A 23,706-nucleotide genomic window follows, 5' to 3' on the forward strand; every position below is an offset into this window, starting at 1 on the left:
AATGACGTATCATAGAATATAATCTGTTCAAACAACATTTCCACACAAGTTTTGCAAGTACAATAATCATGCGACACATTTAATGGAGAGTTTTATTCTCTACTCGTTCACCTCGCCTCTCAGTTGGCTGCTCCTTCGAAAATCTACCCTCCATTCCTCCGGGCTTTATACTGTCAACAGAACTGGCGGATTTTATCTCTGAAAATGCCCTTTTTTTTTATCCTTGTGGTTTTCCCAGTAAAAGTGAGGTGATGTTTCCGGGTTGCTTACGTCATACACTGCCGCTGGGTTATGGAGAATGTATAAAAACAATCGAGATCTGTGGAGGCCGGAACAATTTTTACCTTTCAGACAGATGGTAAATTTAATCCCGTGTTTATTTGAGTTTTTTTTTACCTACATACAAGTATGGTTAAATATACAAAAACACGAGGTGGAAACGTTTTTTATGAGTTTTAGAAGTTGTGTGTTACTGCTGCTGTCAGTTCCTCGTGATGGAGAAACAATCATACAGAGCGTCGTGTTAATTACTCGATAACTTAAGGCCGCTCATACCTTGGACGCAGTTATTTCACCTGTTCCATCATGACCAGCGTCACTCATTTTAAACTCTTTATTTGTTTACAACTCAACGGCTAATGGGTTAAATGTTTACATTTGGTCTGTGGCTTCATTTACCATCGACTTCATGTGCCTTTGGCTTCGCGCCCTCTCCCCGACTTCAGTGTCAGACAACCATCACCTGTACTTCAGCAATAACTAACTCCTATTTTCTCGCTTGGGTCGTGGAAGACTGGCAACCCACACACCAGGTAATGCCTGGGTTTCTCACCTCTAATCTTGTTAATTAAAGCCTGAGTTATATTTACACATGAGGACCATAAATTTTGATTTACTAGATGCGAGAAAAAATAACTAGGGGATTAGTGTGGTGGTGATGGTGGTGAGTGTTGGTAGTGGTCGGGAGTGTGGTGGTAGTGGTCGGGAGTGTGGTGGTAGTGGTCGGGAGTGTGGTGGTAGTGGTCGGGAGTGTGGTGGTAGTGGTCGGGAGTGGTGGTAGTGGTCGGGAGTGTGGTGGTGGTGGCTGTGAGTGGTCAGGAGGTGTGTGGTGGTAGTGGTGGTGGTGGTGGTGACGGGGAGGGTGGTGGGGTGGTGACGGGGAGTGTGGTGGTGGTGGTGATGGGAGTGTGGGTGGTGGTGATGGGGGGTGGTGGTGGTGATGGGGAGTGTGGTGGTGGTGATGGGAGTGTGGTGGTGGTGATGGGGAGTGTGGTGGTGGTGATGGGGTGGTGGTGGTGATGGGGTGGGTGGTGGTGATGGGGAGGTGGGTGGTGGGGTGTGTGGTGATGGGGAGTGTGGTGGCAGTGATGGGGTGTGGTGGCAGTGACGGGGAGTGTGGTGGTGGTGGTGATGGGGAGGTGGTGGTGTGTGGTGATGGGGAGTGTGGTGGTGGTGGTGATGGGGAGTGTGGTGGTGGTGATGGGGAGTGTGGTGGTGGGAGTGTGGTCGTAGTGATGGGGGATGGGGAGTGTGGTGGTAGTGATGGGGTGTGGTGGTGGGTGTGGTGGTGGGGTGTATGGGGTGAGGGTGGGGCAGTGTGGTGATGGTGGGCAGTGTGGTGGTGATGGTGGGCAGCGTGGTGGTGGGTGGTAGTGGTGGTGGGGAATGGTGGTGGAGTGGGGAATGGTGGTGAGGGGGAATGGTGGTGAGGAGTGGTGTGAGTGTGGTGGGTGGGGAGTGGTGGTGGGTGGGGAGGTGGTGGGTGGGGGATGAGTGGGGAGTGGTGATGAGTGGGGAGTGGTGATGAGTGGGGAGTGGTGATGAGTGGGGAGTGGTGATGAGTGGGGAGTGGTGGCGAGTGTGGTGGTAATGAATGTGATAGTGGTGTCCGGGATAACATTACTGCAATAAGAGACATGCATATTCACGTGGTACACCTTGGGTCATGTAGTATATCCCCCCCATCCGTCACACCTACACCCACCCCCTCCACAAATTACACCCGCCCTCCTTTCCCCACATGTCCCCCAAGCACATACTACCCCCACATCCTCTCCGCCGTCACCTAACGATCACCAACACATTCCAGCGACCTGACATCAGGAGGAGGGCTTCGAAGTTGCTCTGACGAAGGCGAGGAAGCTAATATAACACTAACACTTCGGTGGACTCGATCACGCGAGTCTTTGATATACTCGGGTTATATTATTGACGATGGAGAGCAGAATTTGCCGAGGCAGGTGTGTAAGTTTGGCATGGTGGAGGTGTGAGCTTCCGACAAAGAAATTATGATAACGAGACAAAGAAAATTTGAGTGTGAGACAAGAGGAAAAATGTGTGTGTGTGTGTGTGTGTGTGTGCGAGCGCGCGCAGAAATAGCGGAGTTCGCCGAGGTCCAAGCTTAGTCCAGCCCACACAGAGTATAAAGGTGGTGCGCGTGACACTCGGGGAGTCAGGCGGACTAAATTACTTAAGAAATTGATCGAGACAATAGCACCTAGGACAGTGGGTCGGGCGGTGTTTATGCACTCAGGCAGGGCGGCAAGTGTGTGTGTGTGTGTGTGTGTGTGTGTGTGTGTGTGTGTGTGTGTGCAATATGAGCTGCACATACTGTACGTACCATTACTCAATCTGCGGCAGACGGAGGGGGTGGGGTGGGGGGGGGGCACTGGCAAAGCACTTGGCTTTACTGTACGCCATATTGGAAGCACTTTGTCAGATGCCTTTGTAATAAAACGTAAATTGGCTTTCGTCGTGTATTTGATGTTTCGCTGCTACTCTTCTCTTAACAGGTCAAGAATTTGACTTTTGTGTCTTTGTTTGGTCTTGCCTTTGTTCGTGTCAAATGGAAACATGCTCGAATTACTCCATTTCTTTAATTCAATGGTCGCACCAGGAGGAAGAACCAATGTAAAAGAAAAAAAATATATATAGAATTTCTATTTCGGCTGTTGATTATTTTCAATAAGTATATCGTTGAAAGTCGGTTGAATACTGAAAAATACTTTCAATTTACGCGGTGAAATTGTTAATAATTCTCATCTTAGCAACCATGAAATAATCTACCCCCACCCTACTAACCACTCTAGTTCCGTGGCATACAGTATTCGTTTTAGTTATTCCACATTCTCGCTGCCGATTGGTTCTGATTTCTGCCAGTTTAACGTGGGCAGTGCGGATAGAATTTTAAGCAGCCTTTGAATCACAGAGATGTTTACAATATCTAAAACCTTTATAGACGATGATTGCAAATTTTCTGGGCTGACTGAGTGACTGGTGAAGAACATATACAGTACAGTATATCTAGCGCCATAACACCTGCAATTACAACAAAGAAAAAATCTAGGAAGACATTGCGGATCCAATATCGTAACTGCTGGCTTGTGGAGGCACGATAAGAAAACTATTAATTGACCCATGAGAAAAATCTATGAAGCGTTACAACATGAGGAACAAAGGAAGAGAAAAATGGCTTAGGGGGAGATATCGTGGACGCAGGTGGTGGCTGGACGCAGTGCAATACTTAAGTGGGGCAGCTGGAGAACCCAATAGTTTTACAGCCAGAGGTGACCAAACCGCGTCCAACAGTCGTCGATTGAGTTCAGCTTGTGGCCAGTGTAGGTGTTTGCAAGTTTGTACAGAACAGCTGACCCCACAAACTAACTCTCTTTTGAATCTCAAGTGAATTAGTGCTAGACAGTTTATATATACTCTCCCAGAGGGCAGCGAGGTAAAAGCTTGTGCAGGACAATGGGGCTCATGAGGGGAGGAAAATGGAGATTCATGAGGTATTCCTTACTCCAACTTTCGCCTGAGATCGGCATTTAGTTTCCTTACTTTCATCAGAAGTGACAAAACTTTCTAAAGACAATAGTTATATCAGATGAAGGAAACATTTTTTTTTTATTCATTGCGAATCAGATTAACAAAAACTTTGAATGTTTAATTAAGATCTTAAAATATAAAAATTAAAGGTAATTATTTACGACTAACCCGCGGCCGAAATTGATCGAAAACTATTATAAAAACGCCGGATTTTCAGTTATTTTACAGTGGACACTGCTTTAGTTTGTACATTTTTTTTTTTAATAAACGTTACTTAACATTTGTGAGTATGAAGAACAGACCTAACCATCCTAACCAAACAAACCTATCTAACTTTCTCACCGGGGACTCTGCCCCCTCCCCCCGGTATATTAAACAAAGAATTTACTATGATATCGTGAAATTTGAGGCATTTTCTGGACGTGGTATGATGCTGGCGCATCGGCGCTTATGCAGTCAGGTCGGCCGAGTGATTTATTGTGATGGCGGGAAACGTCAAGCCATGTCGTTGAGGCAGTGATGAACAAATTTTTTCCGGTCTGAAAGCACAGGAATTCCCGCAGTGTACAAAGTCTCTATTTAAAGGAACAATGCCGTGATCTTTGGAAAATTGAAGGGTCTCGTTGTCTTTATCCCTAAATTCGCAAATTACGTCCATATTAAGACCGGCGACAACCTCCACACATCATGCTGAAAATGAATCTGCCACGAGCCCAGGGAAAAGCCCAGCAGCAGAGCGCGGTCTCATTACCAATGGGAAGACAAATTAGGGCGCACCTAGGCGCCTAATTATCTATGAAACGAAATTTTTCCACAAGAAATTATTATTATTATTTTAACCGAACTCACTGATAAAAATATAAGAAAATAAACAGTCGTAAAAATAACTCGTCCGCGGGTTAGTCGTAAATATGAACCAAATTAACAGCAGAATGTCTGATCAGTACGAAACTACAAATGGGAAAGGACATAAAAAAGGGAAATTAAAAACCTAAATATACTGTATGTCACAAGTAAAAAGTTTTATTCGTAAATAGTATGAACTAGTTATTTCCACCGGTTGTATTTATGTTTTTAAAAGTGAAACCCGTTAAAAACATTGGGTCGTTTATTTAATTCTTTTGTGGCTGAAATACAGGATACTCTGTTCACTTCCATTAACTCTGCATTAAAATTAACATAGGCTCTACAGGTATATTCGTTTAGTTGTATATGCCTTATTGTCATATTGCCTTTTGTTCAACGAATCCTCCATATCTGGCTTCCAATGCAGTGAGATTTACAGAAAATTGCATCAACTGGACTACTACCAAGAGGATATTACTCGGAAAACTTGTTATAACCTACACACTGCAGGATGTTGGCTTCTCCCAAACAAGTCAGGTAAGTGCCACAGTACACTGTGCAGTAGGGGGCAGGGAAAAAACACTTTTATTTGAGTTGCAGGCTGCACTTTTCAGGCATCGTTTGTATGGCTGTAACAAACACCTGTGCAAAATTTCATGCCATTTCATGCATACTTACCCTGCCGCATCGCGAACGACTTTTTGTCAACTTTTAGTGTATACCAAAAATTAGGTGTCATTTAATGTTTTCCAGGATAATGATAAATTTTACATGGGTGACATCGATTTAATTCACATGTTATTTTACAGGTACACCGTATAGAAAATCATTACAAGTTCATATTGAAATTCTTTTTTGTGCGGAACCTTGGCATCATTTTCCTAGACAATAATCTTTGCCTAATATATCCATCTCTCGATTCGTATCCCGTCACTTCAGTGCAAGCTTCAGTCATCACTTTTATGCCTCTCTCGACCGCCTGAGTGCTGTTTGGCCACTTGGGCACCACTAATGGTGTCTCAAGAATGTCATTAACCTGTAGATTTGACAGAGAAGCAATGTAAGGAGGCTCAGTCTTGAGTTCATTCCTCCAGTTAATCATGGAATGATAGTTTTTTGCTTGCCACTTTAGTTTCGGAGTCACCACCTTTCTCATGTTGACTACAGGAGGCACATCCTCATTCCCATCTCCATCTTTACCCTCCTCATCAGTATAGTTTAACAAATTCTCGTCAACAGCAGCATCAGAATCTTCCTCCTCCTCTTCAGATCTGCCAGTGCATTCTTCCTTTTGCTGATTCTCCTCTCTAATTATTCTTATCATTGAGACAGCTTTTTCTCTAACAGTCATGTCCTCATCTGCACACATACCAAGAAGAAGTTGATCTGTGTGGGCGAAGTATGCATTTCTCTGGACAGCCTTCTTCACTATCGTCTCCTCCTCACTATTCAGGTGTTTCATATATAGCAGGGACTGGAATACGTTCCTTGAGCCGTGTGTTACGTAAGGGTGTATCTTGATGTAAAACCACATTGGAGCACTGAACTTTATTATTGTAATGACAATTCTTTTCAACTCATGGCTGGGTCTTGATGTTGCTACATACAGCCTGAGGATTCTACTCCATAAGGTGTTCCACCTTGACACACAGGGAGGACCTGGCTCAATAGCAGCCAAGTCATCTTCAACAACACCTGTGATAACTCCTTTACAAATCCTATACAGGTATTTCTGATCCCAGGACAGATCTTTCTCCACTTCATCATTAAACACAGGGAAATCAGGGAAACTGACTGGCTGGAAGGCGACAACTGGAAGCTCAGACAAAGACTCCTTGATCTGCTTTCCAATGGGACCACGCCAATGCTCAGGACCACTTGGTTTACCATCATAGTGATAAAAAACTGCGCGGAAAGGCAGCTCATTTCCGTGAAGCTGACATATGAAATAATGGAGCGGGTGACCAAGTAACATTTCAAGATGATGAATGACTCCATTTTCTGATCCTACATTTACATTGGTTCCATCACAACCAACACACACAATGGGCTGCTGGGTTAGATTTTTCTCCACCAGAAACTCGTGAATAGTTTTGGCAATCTGCTTTCCGTGTCCAGTCTTGGGAGTCACATGTGTGAGATATTCATTGCCAGGCTCAACCATGATGACATAATGATCTTTCACCATCATCCTCGAACTCCATTTCTCGGTCTTCTCATTCTTTATCATCACACGAGTGGCGGTCTTCTTACCATCAAAATAGAGTGACGTCAAATTATCTAAACTAGCCATCTCAATTTCTTGCCTCTTAAATCGGTATTTTTGTCTCGCATCCTGCAGCTTATGTGGTCCAATAACCTGACTCTTGTCATCCTTTGTGATAATGCCATAGTCAGTTAAGGTGGCAGTAGCAATGGCAGCTACTTACCCAGGTCTCCCCTACATTACAGTACAGTAACACAACATTGAGAAATGAAATAAGAAAAGGCTGATAATCAATATAGACATAGCACCATACTCATCTGCAACAAGACAACTTAAATGAAATAAGAGATATGAAAAAAAAGTTGATAAACACTGAACAGAACATTGCACCGCCACAGCGGCTGTTTGGCTAGTACTGTAGGTAAATTTAAAAATTTCAGTAGAAAATGCGGCAGACTAAACCTCGACATATCAGCTTCAAATTTGGCATGGAGTCTTAGATATGTATAAGGAACAATGCCTGAAGAGTGCAGCTTTGAGCAAAATTTCACTGCCCCCTACTGTGCAGTATCTTACCCACCATTAGTTATGTGCATGCCGTGATTTTTGTCTATGATAAATTATATATTAACAGATAATGCGTTCCCTGAACTCCTGAACTAAAATAATAAGTCCAGCTATCATAGAAAATAGTCGATGGATGTACAAGTGAGACCAAGGACTATAAACAGCATTTATTCTCGAGTGAGACGGGTTAAGACAATGTTCCCAGCGTCAGTGAAAGGAGCATTATCTACTGGCTATTTTCACACATTCTGATGTATGCTCCTGGCCCCACTATACCCTAAACTGGTCCTTTGTAGTAGATATATTAACAAACGAATCTCTTGGGCGGTTTATGAAATTGCACTTTGTTATTGTAAAAAAAAACTATTAGTAAAGTTTCAAGAATAAGAATTATCAAACAACATTATGGACCTTGTTAATTTCCATAAAACATTCAGTGCATAAAACAGTTTTATGCGACTAAACCTCCCACTTCAATCCTTGTGTCACTCGCAGTTTATTACACAGTAATGTTGGTTGCATATATGTATAATTGTACATTGAAAATACCTGATCCGTAACAAAATTATTCTATAAACGAGTACACAATTTCTCTTCATGGTGAACGACAACAAAAAATATACGCCCATTCGATATTTCCCCTCGCGTCTCTGGATAGCCAACCCATCAGACGCCCTCAAACTAGTATATACCTGTTTTTGATGTAGCAATAGGAAACTAAGTTTAATTGTACCCTCGGCGTATCTGTCCAACCACACCCTGCATTTAAGAACAACGCGTCTTCACCGAAGCTTAAATCTCGTCCTCTATTAACCCAGCCTATTATGTTTACCGTATACAGCGTAGTATTCTCTTATTTCGAGAGCAATTTTACTATTCATATTTGGCTCCTATTAATCTTTAGCAACATATTAATTTTCTCTACACCATACGCTGGTATTACCTTCTCCATTACCTAACTCAACTATATTTTATAGTTCAGTTCTTCGTAAGTTGAAATTTCCGACTACAACACAGTGAACACAAGCAAACTCTAATCTCTGGTATACATTGAACAATGTAGACATTCTAGTTTCTCTTGCTCGGTGATATTTTGTAAAGGATTTGTCGTTTTAAGATAAAATTATGATCGAACGGGGAATAGCCCACCCGGGCACAGGTCATCGACCCACAAAGGGGGCTAGGGGAAACAAATAAGGGTAAAAAAAATAAAAAATTTAAAAGAAAGACTATATTAATCTACACCACGAAGATGCCGGAAAACCAGCTTTTTTTAATTGAGACATTGTATGACAATGGAAACACAGAAGAAGGCTGATCTTTCCATAGTTTGGCAGTGTGAGGAAAGAAGGGTGTACTATAACGGGTTATTCTAGTGACCGACATCCACAGAGAAACAGTGGGCACCGCGGGCAAGACGAATGTTACGAGCCCACGGCCTTGCCGGTGGTACAGTACACAGGATGCCAAAATCCACTGAACATTGCCCGTTAAAGTACCTGTAAAAAAAGAAAGTGAAGCCACATTGCAGCGACGAGAAAGGGAAGAAAGATCATCAACTAAATGAGTAGAGTTAATCAAACGAAATGCCTTTTATTCAACCCTATCTAACAGTTGGACAGAAGAACCATCCCAGATATACCTTTATCCTCTTCACCACTAATCGGCTCGTTAGCTTCTTGGGCGATCGGTTACGTCTGTTACTTTTCTCTTTCTTTTATCTTCACCAAATGATCAGCTCGTTAGCCGGTTGAGCGATCCGTCACGTCTCTGTTTCGCACTGTTGGCCAGTACTGGGCATGCACCGGCTCCTGAATGTACCTAAACCTGCTCGTGTTGGTCAAGTCTAGTCTTGAAAGAGCTCACACTCGGTGCCGTCACAACACTTTCTGGTAGATTGTTCCAAGAGGAATGAATCCCTTATATATTTGAAGCATCTGTACAGCATTCCCAGCTTTCGGGAGGCAGCTTTAGCAATGTTGAGGATATGTGGCTTCCATGACATATTAGAGGAAATGGCGAGGTCTAGCATATCTATTTTAGAATTTGGCAGAATGATTGTGTCCTGAAATGTGATTGGTGGGAGATCATCTAATTTGGAAAGTGTAATTGGTAAATACTGAGCTTTATTACTATTGAATTTAACCAAGTTTCTATCTCCCCATTCGGAGATGCTGCACAGATTCGCATTGATAGATGTAATGATAGCTCTAGAAACAGATCTAGTTGAGAATTAGGGGGAAGGGGAAAATGTGAAGAGTGAAGAATAGAATCATCAGCGTAAGAATGGATAGAATTAGCCGTAGTGTGAAGTAAATCATTGATGAAGAGAAGGAAGAGAGTGGGTGAAAGAACAGAACCCTGGGGAACACCACTATTGGTAGAGAAAGAGCGAGAGATCGATCCTTCGACAACAACTGCCGCGGATCGGTTCTCAATTGGAAGCTAGAAATTAGAGAACAAAGTGGGGAGAGAAACCAGAAGTGGGAAGTTTAGAAAGCAAAAACTTGTGCCATACCCTGTCAAATGCTTTCGAGATGTGGTGACGGAGAAAATGAGAGTTCAAGATAGTTTCGAAAATCTTAGAGAGGGGTGAAGTTAGGGCAATGGGATTGGAATGCTCACCCGTCTTCGGGACGGGCTGAACCAAGGCATGCTTCCAAGAAGTAGGGAAAATTTGGGTTTTGAGGCAAAGGCGGAAGGGGCGAGCAAACACAGGGCCAGAACTAAGACACTTTGAGTATAAAGACGCAACTGAAGTTACAAGTTTGGAGATAATGTTTTTAGTTTCTGAAACATGCATGAAGAGTATAAAAAAAAAAATCTGTCCACTCTGTGAGAAACATGAGACCTCGGGTGATGGATATTGTGATGTGAGGGTTCCTGCCCTGTATAGTTTAACATAAGTTACGTAATGTTTATTCATTTCGGCGTCATTAATATGATGTTCGGTTACCAAATGTAGCAGGATCAGTAGACTATAGAGCCAAGCATACCAACCCTCCCGGGACATCATCACTCGCATGTAGCATTTCGGTAGTCATCGGAACCATCCTGACAAATACTTTTTTGAGACTACAGTACACACAATCAAAAAAGTATATTTACGTATGGGTCCGGTGAATTTCAGAGTGAACACTGCGACGCCTTTTGTCTCTGTAGTTGTCATAATCCTTCGTCCATTGTTTCATATCGTTTAACACAATATTTTGATGCTGTGTACCTAACAATGATGGATTCGGTGTGAGAATCGCGAGACGATTTCAAATTTACGTAGGAGACGGTAATTAGGTCGTGGCCAGTGCGAAACGGCAAAAACTATCAATGAACTACATATGATTTTAACAGTCCTCTCTTGCCAAAACCAAACAAAATTCAGGCACAAAGGGCAAGACCTAACTGACTTTTTTTATATAAATTCAAAGTACTGTAGTTCTTTCGCAGTTCTGAAAGTGGACCCGTAAACTCCAAGTGCATTCAAGTATGAAATATTTTCTAAGCAAAATACCCAAGTCTGTTAACAAATTTTGTTTAAAAAATGCCTCCGCGTGTTCTGGATCCTGAAGCGAATTAAAACAAATCAACAATGAAGTGAGTCTGACTAGCAAGAACGAGTGGTCCCGCCTACTATCATAGTCGCGTTCTTTCTAAATTACTTAAGCATCGTTTAGGCAGAGGCAAGGATTATTTCTCTATCTTACATAATTTGCGTTTTTTTTCTTCCTCCTTTAGAAAATCCATGACTAGCATGAACTTCTCAATATAATTACCAAATTTGGTTGAGTTAGTTCATTAATTAAAGGTATTTCGACAATACAATGGCATTTCGTTGGTATTTTACAGCGTTGGTTTTGTACTTACATTACTACTACTCATTTCCCACTTCCTATTCTCACCAAAAGCGCTACAGGGGTATCTGAACGATACATCTAATAAGGGTAAATTTTTACTTTAGGAAATGAGTCCCTAGGGGTTGACCAATATGTTTTTCCATTGTATTTTGGTGTATTTTAAACGAATCTGACGTTCATTTTGGGCGGAAATTGATGGTTTTTGCCCCCCCCCCAACAATAATGGGGGAGAGCCTTGGAAATCGGGATTTGGGTGGGGGAGAAAACGAGTCCTCTGACCTAACCTAAATGTTTCAGTAGTTAAAAACTTTGCGGCGCGCCATGTCCGAAAGTACAATACCTTAATTAAAAGTGGAAGGACCAGGGATACGTAAGAATTGGATAGAATAATCGTCTTTCTCGTAAGACTCGACCATAAACTTAAAATAATCGCAGGAGCACAAACGACAACCAACCTCCAACACGGCCATTGTGAAACTGGCCAATGAAATTAAAATCGTACCCCGGCTGCTTCCTTTGAAAAAAAATATCAAATGTGATTGGTCGAAAAAAATTTCGGTATTATTGCGTTTACACACCGTTCATTCCTACCACTAATCTATTATCATATTCGAATAAGACATCTAATTATAAGATAATTTTCATCTATTACATTACCGGCGGAAATGTATAATAACGGAGATAGCTTTTCCAAATAAAATTATATTTTCTTCCATTATTTCCCGCCATTATCGTCTGCCTCTTGCGTGTCTCGCGTCTCCTTCATAAATCATGACGCCATGCTTACCCATACACGTCACGCGGCCAATCAAAAGCGTTTTTGCTAATTCAGAGTATATTTGGCCCAATTAAAATCGAGTTTTATTTTTGGGTCTCATATTTTGAAATTCAAGTTCAGTTCCGACCATGGAAGTCTGCGATGGATGTCACTTAAAGTATATGGAGCTGATTGAGTTTAAAAAAAAAAAAAAAGTAGAAACTATAGCATTTTTTTGATCGCATGGTGTTCTTCCAACCTCAGTAAAGTGTACTAAGAGCAAGACGGAATGTAAATATCGCAGAGACCAACACATGTGGCGTTAGGTAAGAACCAGGCCAATAAGGTAAGAAATAGGTGATTCCATCATATGGTGAGAGTCAAATAAGTTAGGTTAGGTTTTGGTTTTTCTAGTGTTTTTTTGCGTATTTTTTTATTCGCTAAACCACCTTTTTTCGGAAAACGTCAAACGAAAAAAAATCGCAAAAAAACGGCTAATTTCCGCCAAAAATGAAGGTCATATTCGGTCTAAACACAGACAAATACACTAGAAAAATATATTTTTTACTTGCTAAAAGTGAACGGTGTGACAATGCAAATTTACCAAAATTTCGCGTGATGACGTCAGTCAACATTGCCATGCGTGATGTGCAGATAACATCTCAGACGAAGACTGAAAACTACAAAAAATCAATTAAATTAAATTGTGTCGCTATTATCCATTTCCGCCATGTATATATAGGGTTCAAAATGCCCAGAATAGCGAGATCTAATTGTTTCAGTAGTTTATAACTTTCGGGGGCGCTATGTCCGAAAGTGAAATAATACCCTAATACATATAGACCCTACCAAATATATGTTTATACCGCACCTTCTACCAAATTATTAACGCTGTATCCATTAATTCAACCCAACATAGTTAACACCAACCCAAGAGAAATCGTAAAATACTTACTTCATCACAGGTGGACGATGTTTATCAAGGTGTGGATCCTTAGCTGACTAACAGCTCACAACAACGTGACCGAACACTTAAAAGTAAAACACTAATAAATCCACCCATGTTAAAACGACTTAACTTGGTTCGCATGATGTATATAACGTCTTAGGCGTTCAAACTCAACTACCGATTAGGGAAGTCACACTTCTAGATGGTACTCTCTCCTGTCAAATTGTCAACACTAAACTTTGTGACTAAAGTGATTCAACAGCTCAAGATTCCCGAACCAGGGCTGTCGAACACGCTGATTGGTTCAACTGCTCGCGTTGTGATTGGTTGCGAGTCCATGACGTAATTACTATTTTCTATAATATAATGTGTGGTGAGGGGTAACGAAGATCCCAGATACAGTAATTATATTAGAGTAGTCCTCATACTCGGTGAATTTCATTGTTCCTGTCATTAGTTTTATAAATTTCTGAATAATAAACACTGCATTATACACCATTCAGAGTGTTATATGACATCATATTGGAACAGACCGTTGGCTTCCTTGTCTCGACTCTCGATATCGCTTCGTGTGTGACTCAGCAGAATATAATTCTGCTAAAATATCGCTCGTAAAATGTAGGTAAGGTAATTAAATGCATCTAAAATTCATTTATGTGTATTCTATATGGTATTTTAGCCATGAAAAAGCATATTTCCTAAAGTCGGTAATTTACCGACAGTCGGAGCAGTGACGTCACGGCTTACCGACGACGTCATCAATTTACCGATTAGCAGACGAAGTACCGGATTTGAACCAATCAGCGTGTTCGATAAACAAGAGTCGGAAATTCCAACAGCCTTGTCCCGAACTGCCGAAGACCAAGTTATCGTACGACTCATCAATATTATCGTATTTGAAGAGTTGTCGTATTACGCGTATTTTTAGTTCCTAGTGTACAGCATAAACGAAATACTTCCACCATTACTATGAATTCAACATAATATATTATCCATCGTTTTAAAAGTTATATCATTTAATATCGGTTTAAATTTATCGTCATTTGTATACTTTTGAGAAGTTATCAGAGTTGAGCATAAATTTCATATATTTCATTAGATCATTGCGACACGACACTTCCATTCCTCCCCTACAGGGTAACTGTCTTAACTATGGAAATGCGTTTTATTACCAGTTCACATATGCATATTAATGTTCAGGTGTGTGAAAGTTGGCAAACGCTTTGCATACTACATGGTTGTAATACCTGGAGTTGTAAATATTTTAAACGTGTTTCCTATACAAGTAGAGGAATGGATGTGATCCCTTCTGTATTTGTTGTTATATATTGGAAAATGTATCCTACTGGCTATTCAGTCTTCCATCCAACTTAGTTTTATACATCAAAATTAATGCTAGTAATAAATCTAGGCTTATTAAAATTATCGTATATATAAAGGGAATGTGTAGAAAGTGAACTTTCGTTTTTGGAAATTATACTTAGCTTGTGGGTATCGAATAAATCCAAATTATCGTAATATCGTAAATGGGAAAGCTGATACAGATTTGTAGACGTATATATAAATGCTTGGTTTTGATCCAAGGTGTAAATATCTGTATTTTATCATTTGATTCTAAATTTGACTGGGGTTTGGAATAACGAATAAACTGCGCATCCGCATATGAAAAACTATCCTAAGGGGTTACTGTACATTTCAGTCGATATTAGATTATGACTAATCTTTTGATTTAAGAGAAATTCCAATTAATTATATTCAATGTTAACGCATTAGCATGAAAGTACTGTAATTTGATACAGTACAGCCAGCGAACGAGACTATACTTAAGTGCTCCAGCAAGTGGCGAAACTTCTTTTAAAAGTTTCTTGAATAACATTTTTCTTCGTGGAAACTTGATACTCGATTTTGTTTTATCTAATCACTCATATTCTTGAGACTTTTTACATTTATAGCGGCCAAGCGCACTTTTTCCCCATCATGATGTAGAATTAAATTAGTCAATAAGGAGAACCATCGGGTATTAAGGGGTATAAGTTTACTGTGAGGTGTAAGGGAAGGAGCTACTGTGGGACTCAACAACCGGTATTACTGTTCATCGCTGTTCTGTTAAGTTTCTACGGTTGTTAAGTAAGACTTCTCCTTTGAGTGCTTCATTTAGTAGTCCGACCAGAAATTAAAACGAATATGACGGAGCCGAAGTTAATCTGATTAATAAATAATACTTTTTACGGTATTAATTGACGACTGACCCGTAAAATGGCCAGTACGGCCCTCATTATAATAGCTTGTTATTTGAAGTGTATTAGGTCCTCTTATTGGAGTATTTCTAACCTCATTTCAACCAGGGACAAAGAATAATGATGTCAGAAATTAATTTTAAAGTTTGTAAATACTTTTGGGGAGGGATAACTAAAATGGGTATTTTCCCCTGAAAATAAAGGTCAAATTCGATTAAATCACACCAAAATACACGGGGTAGACTAATTTCTAAACCACTAGGGCATATTGGCAAAAACTGCAATTTTACCCAAATTTCTAATACCCAAAGAAAGAACGGTGTACTACTATAAATTGAACTGGATCACCTGAAGATTAAGCACCCTTCTATTTCACCAGAAGATTAACCACCTTAATACAAACTTAATCCCTAAGTAGCATTAGACTACTTAATCTTCGGGTGACATAAACTAGTGATAATAATTGACACTGACCCGCAGCCGATTTTTCGTAGAAAACGATTATAAAAACGCCACAATTTCACTGTGTTTTATAGTGGACATTGTCATAGTTTGTGCACATGTCTTAAAACTTGGATATTTCTAAATTAAACATAACCTAACCTTAGTTGATATGAAAAACAAGCTGCAGAAGCATTGTTAGAAGACCTAACATACCTAACCAAACAAACCTACCTGACCTTACCTAACTTCCTGTGCCCCCGGACCCCACCCCCCCCCGTATATTAAACAGAAAGAACTTACTATAATATGGTGTAATTTTACGTTTTCTGTGGACGTGAGGGCAGCCGCCTGTACCAAACGGTTCTTAAGCATACACTGGGCATTGGCGTTGATCAAGCTCGGGCAGTGGAGTGTTCTGAAATACGTCAATATGACTGGCTTTTTACATCCTGGGATGAGACATCACTGCCACATTACCGATGAGAAGACAAAGTAGTGTGCGCCTAGGCGCCTAAGTATATACCAAACGAAGCATTTGCACAAGAAATGATTGTCATTTCAGAACTCAATGATGAAAATAAAGTATGAAAATAAGCAGTAAAACAAATAACACATCTGTTGGTCAGTCATCAATATTAACCCATTAAGGTGGTGGTGGTGTTACAGTTTCAGCCACAACTCAGTTAGAGCAATTTTGTTTTTACCATTAGTTATATCCTGTCAGTAGAAACAACTTTTTCCAATACCACTTCCATTGCAAATGAATATTAACCATGAAAGTAAATTCACAAAAGAAATTAACATAAATATGCAGTCGCTGCGTGTCGTCTGTTTGTTTACAGCCGACCTACTCAGTCTGATCTTACTCTCACATCGACAAAAAACATAAAATTGCACCATGATGCTTCAACAAAGCTGCATTCATCGTACCATATATATTAACAAAAGTACTTTCTGTTGTATGTATTGGGGACAGCTAGGAAGTTAGGTTAGGTCAGGTAGGTTTCTTTGGTTGGTTAGGTCAGGTTTTATTGGGGGAGATGATAAGTAAAAAAACTACTCATTTCTGATGGAAATGAAGGTAAATTCAAATGGATCATACCAAATACCATGGGAAAAGCAAAAATTTGTGGTCAAACAGTAGTTGTGACTAAAACTGTAAATTTACCATTAAGTGTTGGTCATGAGCGGTTACATAAATCCTCCTTCTTCCCTCGTGAAAAATCAAAACGTGCAATGTTTAAATAAAGAAAACAGCCTTTTTTTCATACTCAAAACTGTAAAATACTTGCTTTAAGTCTTCAAACGTTTCTGGTGTGCATGTATTAGACTGCTCCTGTGGGACTTCCTGCCAATAGGTCTCTTATGCCAAGGCCTACCATAATGAAGTTCCCTCTCCCCTCCTTCCCTCATCCGCTACAACCTGGAAAATTTCTGAAGAATGTCATAAAATTAAAAAGTATTAGAAGATTGGATTTCTGGCAGTATTTTTTTTTTTAATTTAATATGATGGGGCAAATGCTGTTGGACTTGGAGGCTACTCTATCCAAATTATATTTAATACTTATGGCAAGTGCAGCCCAAAACACCGTACTGTACAGTACAGTATAATAGTACATATACCGTATTGTAAATCACTTGAAATTAAACGGATCCGTGTTCAGTTTAGGAAGATCTATTTTATACAAATTACTGTAACTTAATTGGACCATAATGATGTGGCTTTATGTTTGCTATTACAGTGACCAGTCCAGTCAAAATTTTTAATTTGTAAAGTACATTATTGTGATATGATTTTTACATTTATATATTTTGGTGCTTGTGATGGTACTTGCTCCAGTGCTGGTCAAGTCTGGTCTTGAAACGGCTCACACTCAGTGCCGTCACAACACTCTCTGGCAGGTTGTTCCAAGAGTTCACAACTCTCACTCCAAAAAAGTTTGCCCTCAGAGTTTTTCTGGACTTGCAGCTTCTTCAACCTGGGAGCTGTGACCCCATGTTGGGCAGGCATCCGCCAGCTCTAGGTATGAACAGTAGACTGAGTAGTGCCTTTTGAGATGTTTATACCATGCACCTCAATTAGGTCCCACCCCCTTGCCCGTCTGGTGTAGGTTACCTAACTAAACTTTAATTGTACACGCATTACTTCTATTTTTTTTTAATAATAAACTGTAAAGTTAGTATTAAAATTTGTGTCAAGATAATTTGATAAATGAACCTTGGTATTACTATAAACTAGGGGAAAAAATCAAACCAGGTCTTGTAAGGTCATTCAGATATCTAGACGGTCCGTCCCTCAACGATCATCAAGAGTGAGGTGCTTTCCCACTTGGAGTACTGTCACCCCGTCTGGTCCCTGGGATATGCTAGGGACTGTCAGTTGATTGAAAAATGTCCAAAGGAGGGCCACCAGACTGGTGTCTGCACTTTGGCACCTTGGCTATCCAGAGATTAGAGTGCCTGCAACTGCCTAGCTTATACTACAGATGGGCAAGGGGTGACCTAATTGAGGTGTATAAACATCTCAAAGGGCACTACTCAGTTAAGTGTCCATACCTGTGAGGGCGAACTTTTTCGGAGTAAGAGTCTGAACTCTTGGAACAACCTGACAATGAGCGTTGTGACAGTGCCGAGCAGGTTCAGATACATTCAGGAATCAGTGCTTGCCCAGTACCTGCCAACAGTGCGTAACAGAGATGTGACCGATCACCCAAGCGGCTAACGAGCCGATCATTTGGTGAAGAGGATAAAAGGAAGAGAAAAGTAACAGAGACGTGACCGATCGCCTAAGCAGCTAACGAGCCGATCAGTGGCAAAGAGGGGGGGAAAAAAAAGAAGTAAATTTGACTTGAAATTTTACAAATTGCAGACAAATTTGAAATTTCTGTCTGTAGGCTATACAGTCCCCTTCACTAGTGCGTTTACAGGGGCTCGTCAGGTTGTGTGAAATGTGGCAGTCCTGTGTTTGTTTACATTCGACAGAAGGAAACTCACAAGGGTAAAAAGACTATGGAATCAAACTAAAATAATATTTAAACAAATATCTCGATGTAATGATTTTTTCCCATCACTTTATCGGCTTAGGATTTTTTCCCATCACTTCATCGGCTTAGTAGATACAGTATTCGAACAGTTGGTTTGTTCTTTACTATTTTCAGATGTAGAGGCCATAGCCAACTTATCTTTTCTAGATACAGTACTGTACTGTGTACTGTACTGTACTGTAAAATCCATGTTATTTATGCACATTTCCATCTGAGAAGCTATTAACTGTTTGTACAAAATCCCTAATACTGCTAGTTTAGTATAGTACCTTGTTAGTGCTTAACATTTACCATGTATTTTTATAATTCAGAAATACAGGTATATATTCCATCCATTGTCTATTATGGTACAAGTATAAGTATATACGAGTGCTTTAATTTTTTTTAGGCGTGACTGGGAAACTGGTGAAGAAGGTTCTCTAATTGGTAGAGGAATTCTGGATGAGATGGAGAATGAAGCGCAGCACATTCCATTTTTCACCAAGCTCTTCACACTTTCTCAAATTCTAGGTAAGTACTACAGTCTCGACTGCACATACACATGTACTCTTCATAAATAACATTACTACATTATTCTTATAGTATTTGTTAATACACCCTGTACCTATATTGTATATTATGGTCTTACTTTGGAAAATTTGGTTCCTTTGTATGATAAATAAAAAAATTCAAACATTCCATGTACAGTCACAATCCAAAGTTTCGACACCCCCCCTGGCTGGGTGTTCGCCGAGGCCAGGGTTGAGGTAAGGCTGGGTGATCAGATGCACACTAGTTCAGCAGTGTGGTAACGAGGCTCTACGATGGTGAGGTTCACATTCCAGCGCCACAACACTCCGAGACTCATTGCACATGAGCACAGGAAGGAACTTATTACGAACTTTGACAAGGCATGAACTTGCATAACAAATGCATTCATAACATTGTTGCCACACATAGCAATACAGTGGTCCCTAGGTTAACGAGCACAATTCGTTCCAGAAGGTTGCTCGTTAACCGAAAGATTCGTTAACCGAAACCATTGTTTCAATGGGTTTTTGGGTAATTGGTTCCAGCTCACCGAAAATTACTTAAAAACTAAAAATAAATGCAGTAAAGTACACTTACTTTGAGGTGTGCATGTAGAAGGCTCCTGGTTGATGATGATGATGATGGGAATTAGAATGGGGGTGGAGGAGAAGGGAGAAGAGAAGACATTGGGGTGGAAGAGAAGTCGCCCCATGCTGCCATTTCACCCATAAAAGATTATTTTCTTTAAATCAACACTGCACTGCATTAAATATTGTCAGTATGTAAAATAAACTTCAGAATAACCAATAATTGTACTGTAAAAACGTAAAAATAGTTTATGTTCAAGAGAGTCTGAAGCAATATGCTTCCTCCTCTGAGCAAGGACACACACTGACGCCATTTTGGGTGTGTTTAGTGGCTGTTTGGTCCGCTAAAAACTAGTTCCCTGTACTTCAATTATGTTAAAATGACTAAAAACTTTACTAAAAACTTTAATATAAGACTTGTAAAAATATTAAATAGTACAACCTTCTTGATATTTACTCAAATGGTAACGAATTTAAGCCCTAAAACCGATTACTGTATTGACGGACTAATACTACAGCTGGTGAGCAGGCGAAAACATGTTGGGAAAACTTCGTAAGGAATTCGTTAACTGAGGGTTTGCTCGTTAATCGAAGTGAAGAATCTTATGGAAGGTAATTCGTTAACCGAGGGATCACTGTACCATGTTAAGATTGGAGCATGAAAAACTTTGCCCGGTCCCAAAACACTGGCTTGGAACCACTAGATGCGAGTCCTCGTATTACACATGAATCATCAGGGCAGCATATAAGTATAAAGGGTGGCTGGCGGCTGAATTTCAAGAGGGAGTGAGCGGTCAGTCAACAAGGTGAGGCCTATACTGTACATGTATAGATATTACCATAACCCTGGGAATATTATGGTTTCACACGCTAGGAATTCATATACAGTAGTCATGTTTACAATATTTAATGGTGTATCAGTAACTACATTGGAGTATTTTGGCTTGGAGTGTTGCAATTCACGTTAATCATGGTATCACCCAAATAATTTTTGTCTGGTCCGGAGCATCTTTGTGATGGGACTTATTCTTTGTCTGTAGTAGTGTCACGATACTTTTAGTCCATCAACACGTGATGTTTATCAATATTCATATTTCATAATTGGGTCAAGAACAGCCCAAGTTTCTCATGCCTCACTCCTAACTTGCTATTGTTATGTGTGCCAACAATGTTATGAATGAAATTTTGTTATGCAGGTGCATGTCATGTCAAAATTCGTAAATATTTCCTTCCATGCTCGTGTGCTGTGAGTCTCGGAGTGCTGTGGTGGTGGAATGTCTGCGTCCGATCACCCAGCCTTACCTCAACCCTGGCCTCGGCAAACACCCAGCCAGGGGGGTGCCGAAACTTTGGATTGTGACTGTACAGTATTGTATAGACAATATTTTGTACCTTATGTAAGTTTAGAGGTGCTACAGTAATATATTGAGGACAGAGTTATTGGTATGCAAAGCTAAAGTTTATTTAGTAGCTATAAATCCAAAATACATTACCATTAGTAGCTTTTATCTTTGACTTCTGTACTGAACTGTATTGGCATGGCATAAGCTCAGAATTTGTATGTATGTACAGTAGGGGTCAAAAGTCTTGAACACTGAGCAATATCTGGCATCTACTTCGAAGTTATACATATATGATTGGGATATACTAATAACACTACTGTACTTGTCATCACATATTATGCCTGAACCACAAAATGGGATAAAATTCTCCTTAATACCTAAGATCTTCGGGTACTTACATGCCAAATACTGTCAAGTGTTCAAGACTTCTGACCCAGACTGTACCTGTACTGTAAATGAATATATACTGTGCTGTAGTCCAGAAAACAAGGCTTGTAGTATCCTGAGTATATCTAGGGCCAATAAAAATATTTTGTCTAATTATTATGAAAGAGTAAGTACAGGCAATGTAAATACAATGTAAAGATCTTGTAAAAATAATTCCTATCATTTAATGTCAGACTAGTCTATAGATACTGTACTGTACAATGCAAATTTTCAGATCTCACTAAGAAGTCTATTTACTGTATTGCACGGCTTCCCCTCCTTAGGTATTCTTTCTGTAGTGCTGGTAGGGGTTTGGTGTGGATATTTTCGAAAAGGATTTGCTTGGGGCAGCGAACCAGTTTTGCAGTTCAACTGGCATCCATTTTTAATGGTACTTGGAATGGTCTTCCTCTATGCAAATGGTAAGCATTTCTCTCTTATTGTTGAAGCTCATATTATATGCATATACAGTACAGTACATACTGTATATGTGGTCATCTTATTCATACTACAGTACTGAATATAGGTACATGCAAATTGAAGAAAACTTAAGTATAGAATACATACCCGGTAATACAGTACTGTAATATTGTATGGATATATATGGTAATTACAGGTACAGAACTTCAATTTTATGCCTACTCATTACAGTTAAATATACACAGCTGGTCAGCATTACTTATACATTTAAAGTTAGTAGAATCATTCTGCAAAAGATTATTTTGATACAATTTTAGAAATACATATTTCAGTCAAACAAATATTACCGTGGACACTGTATTTGCAGTATATGGGGAATGTAGTGCAGTATGTGATTCTTTGTCTTTCCCCTATATCTCTGCAAAGACATACAAGGTACTGTACTATATATTAATAATGCAAACAATCTCCTATCCTTCCTTGTGCAGCATACCATAAATCGTCTTCATCAATCCACCTTACACTCCACATGCCCAAACCTGTCATCCCTTGTGCATCTTTCAAGAATTTATTTATTTTTTTCCAGATCTTCAACTTTATTGTGTCAAGTCTCATAACAAGTACAAAAATGTGTAAATTGGTATTTTCTTTGGTTATTATTCCTGACTTAAGTGTGCTTTTGAAGCTATTATTCTATACAGTATACAAATAGAACAACAATAAATCAGAGGATGCAAAAAATCTTCCTGGTTTTGAGGAAAAGTGGTATGACAGCACTAATGCACTTTTCAGAGAGTGCATGATAGAACCAAATTGCCAAAGCTCAATAGTAGAACAGTGACAGAGTTGAATCCTAAGTTAACCTATGTGCTTTAAATAATAAATTAGGCCACTGCTGTATTACTGGAACCGACATAAAGGATGTGCAAGACATTTATAGTCTTATTACTGTAATTATATCGCACTCAATTTGTATCTTTTTCAACAAGTTTTATTCCTACATTCATAAAAAGGGTGATCAGATGTTCTAAGCCCTGTATATTATTTTATTTGTATAAATATGATATCAAAGAATTTCCTGAGAATATACTGTATCTTCCTGAAAATTCATTTCATTTATAGTATTTATTAACTCTGAAAGTACAGCGAGTTAATTATGAATATGAAATAATCTAATCTAATGACTTGTTCCAGGGGCATTGATTTACCGAGGGTTCCGTTCTGAGAAGAAAAAGAAGCTGAAGATCCTACACATGTTGATACAACTGGGTGCCTTCATTTTCTCCATTGTTGGACTTGTGGCTGTGTTTGACTTTCACAATAATAGTTCCCCTAAAATCCCCAACATGTACAGTCTGCACTCCTGGATTGGCCTCTGTACAGTCATATTATTTGCATGTCAGGTATGTCTTTTATACGAGTACATAGATTATTTTGTTCCAATTCACACATGGTTACATATGACATTGATGCTAACTACATTTGATAACAAAAAATCTCTTTATTTGAACACCATTATATGAATATGTATTTTGTGGTTGAGGTTGAAATTTATTATACAGTGGTCTCTTGATTAACAAACACAAGTGGTTCCACAGAGTCGTTCGTTAACCGAAAATTTCGTTAACTGAATCTATTATTTCAATGGGATATTGGGTACGTAATTGGTTCCAACTCACAGAAAAAGTACATAC

General features: G+C 39.7%; 1 protein-coding gene across 3 annotated transcripts in view; it reads left to right on the plus strand.

Annotated features, from left to right (window-relative positions):
* The window catches only part of LOC121872649 (transmembrane ascorbate-dependent reductase CYB561-like), a 101,080-nt gene that overhangs the window by 67,712 nt on the left and 9,662 nt on the right, over positions 1 to 23,706 (plus strand). Inside the window, exons 1-4 of one of the 3 annotated variants that reach the window (XM_042375584.1) lie at positions 5,083 to 5,208; positions 19,115 to 19,236; positions 21,877 to 22,014; positions 23,207 to 23,415. In XM_042375584.1, coding sequence (XP_042231518.1) covers positions 5,183 to 5,208; positions 19,115 to 19,236; positions 21,877 to 22,014; positions 23,207 to 23,415 — 495 coding nt within the window. In that variant the 5' untranslated portion in view covers positions 5,083 to 5,182. Of the gene's footprint in view, positions 1 to 5,082; positions 5,209 to 15,108; positions 15,129 to 19,114; positions 19,237 to 21,876; positions 22,015 to 23,206; positions 23,416 to 23,706 lie in introns of those variants that run through there. The other 2 variants (XM_042375586.1, XM_042375585.1) reach the window with 2 other exon arrangements.

This window comes from Homarus americanus, unplaced genomic scaffold (genome assembly GCF_018991925.1).
Source record: "Homarus americanus isolate GMGI-L3 unplaced genomic scaffold, GMGI_Hamer_2.0 scaffold39155, whole genome shotgun sequence".
In the NCBI taxonomy this organism is placed as follows: Eukaryota; Metazoa; Arthropoda; class Malacostraca; order Decapoda; family Nephropidae; genus Homarus; species Homarus americanus.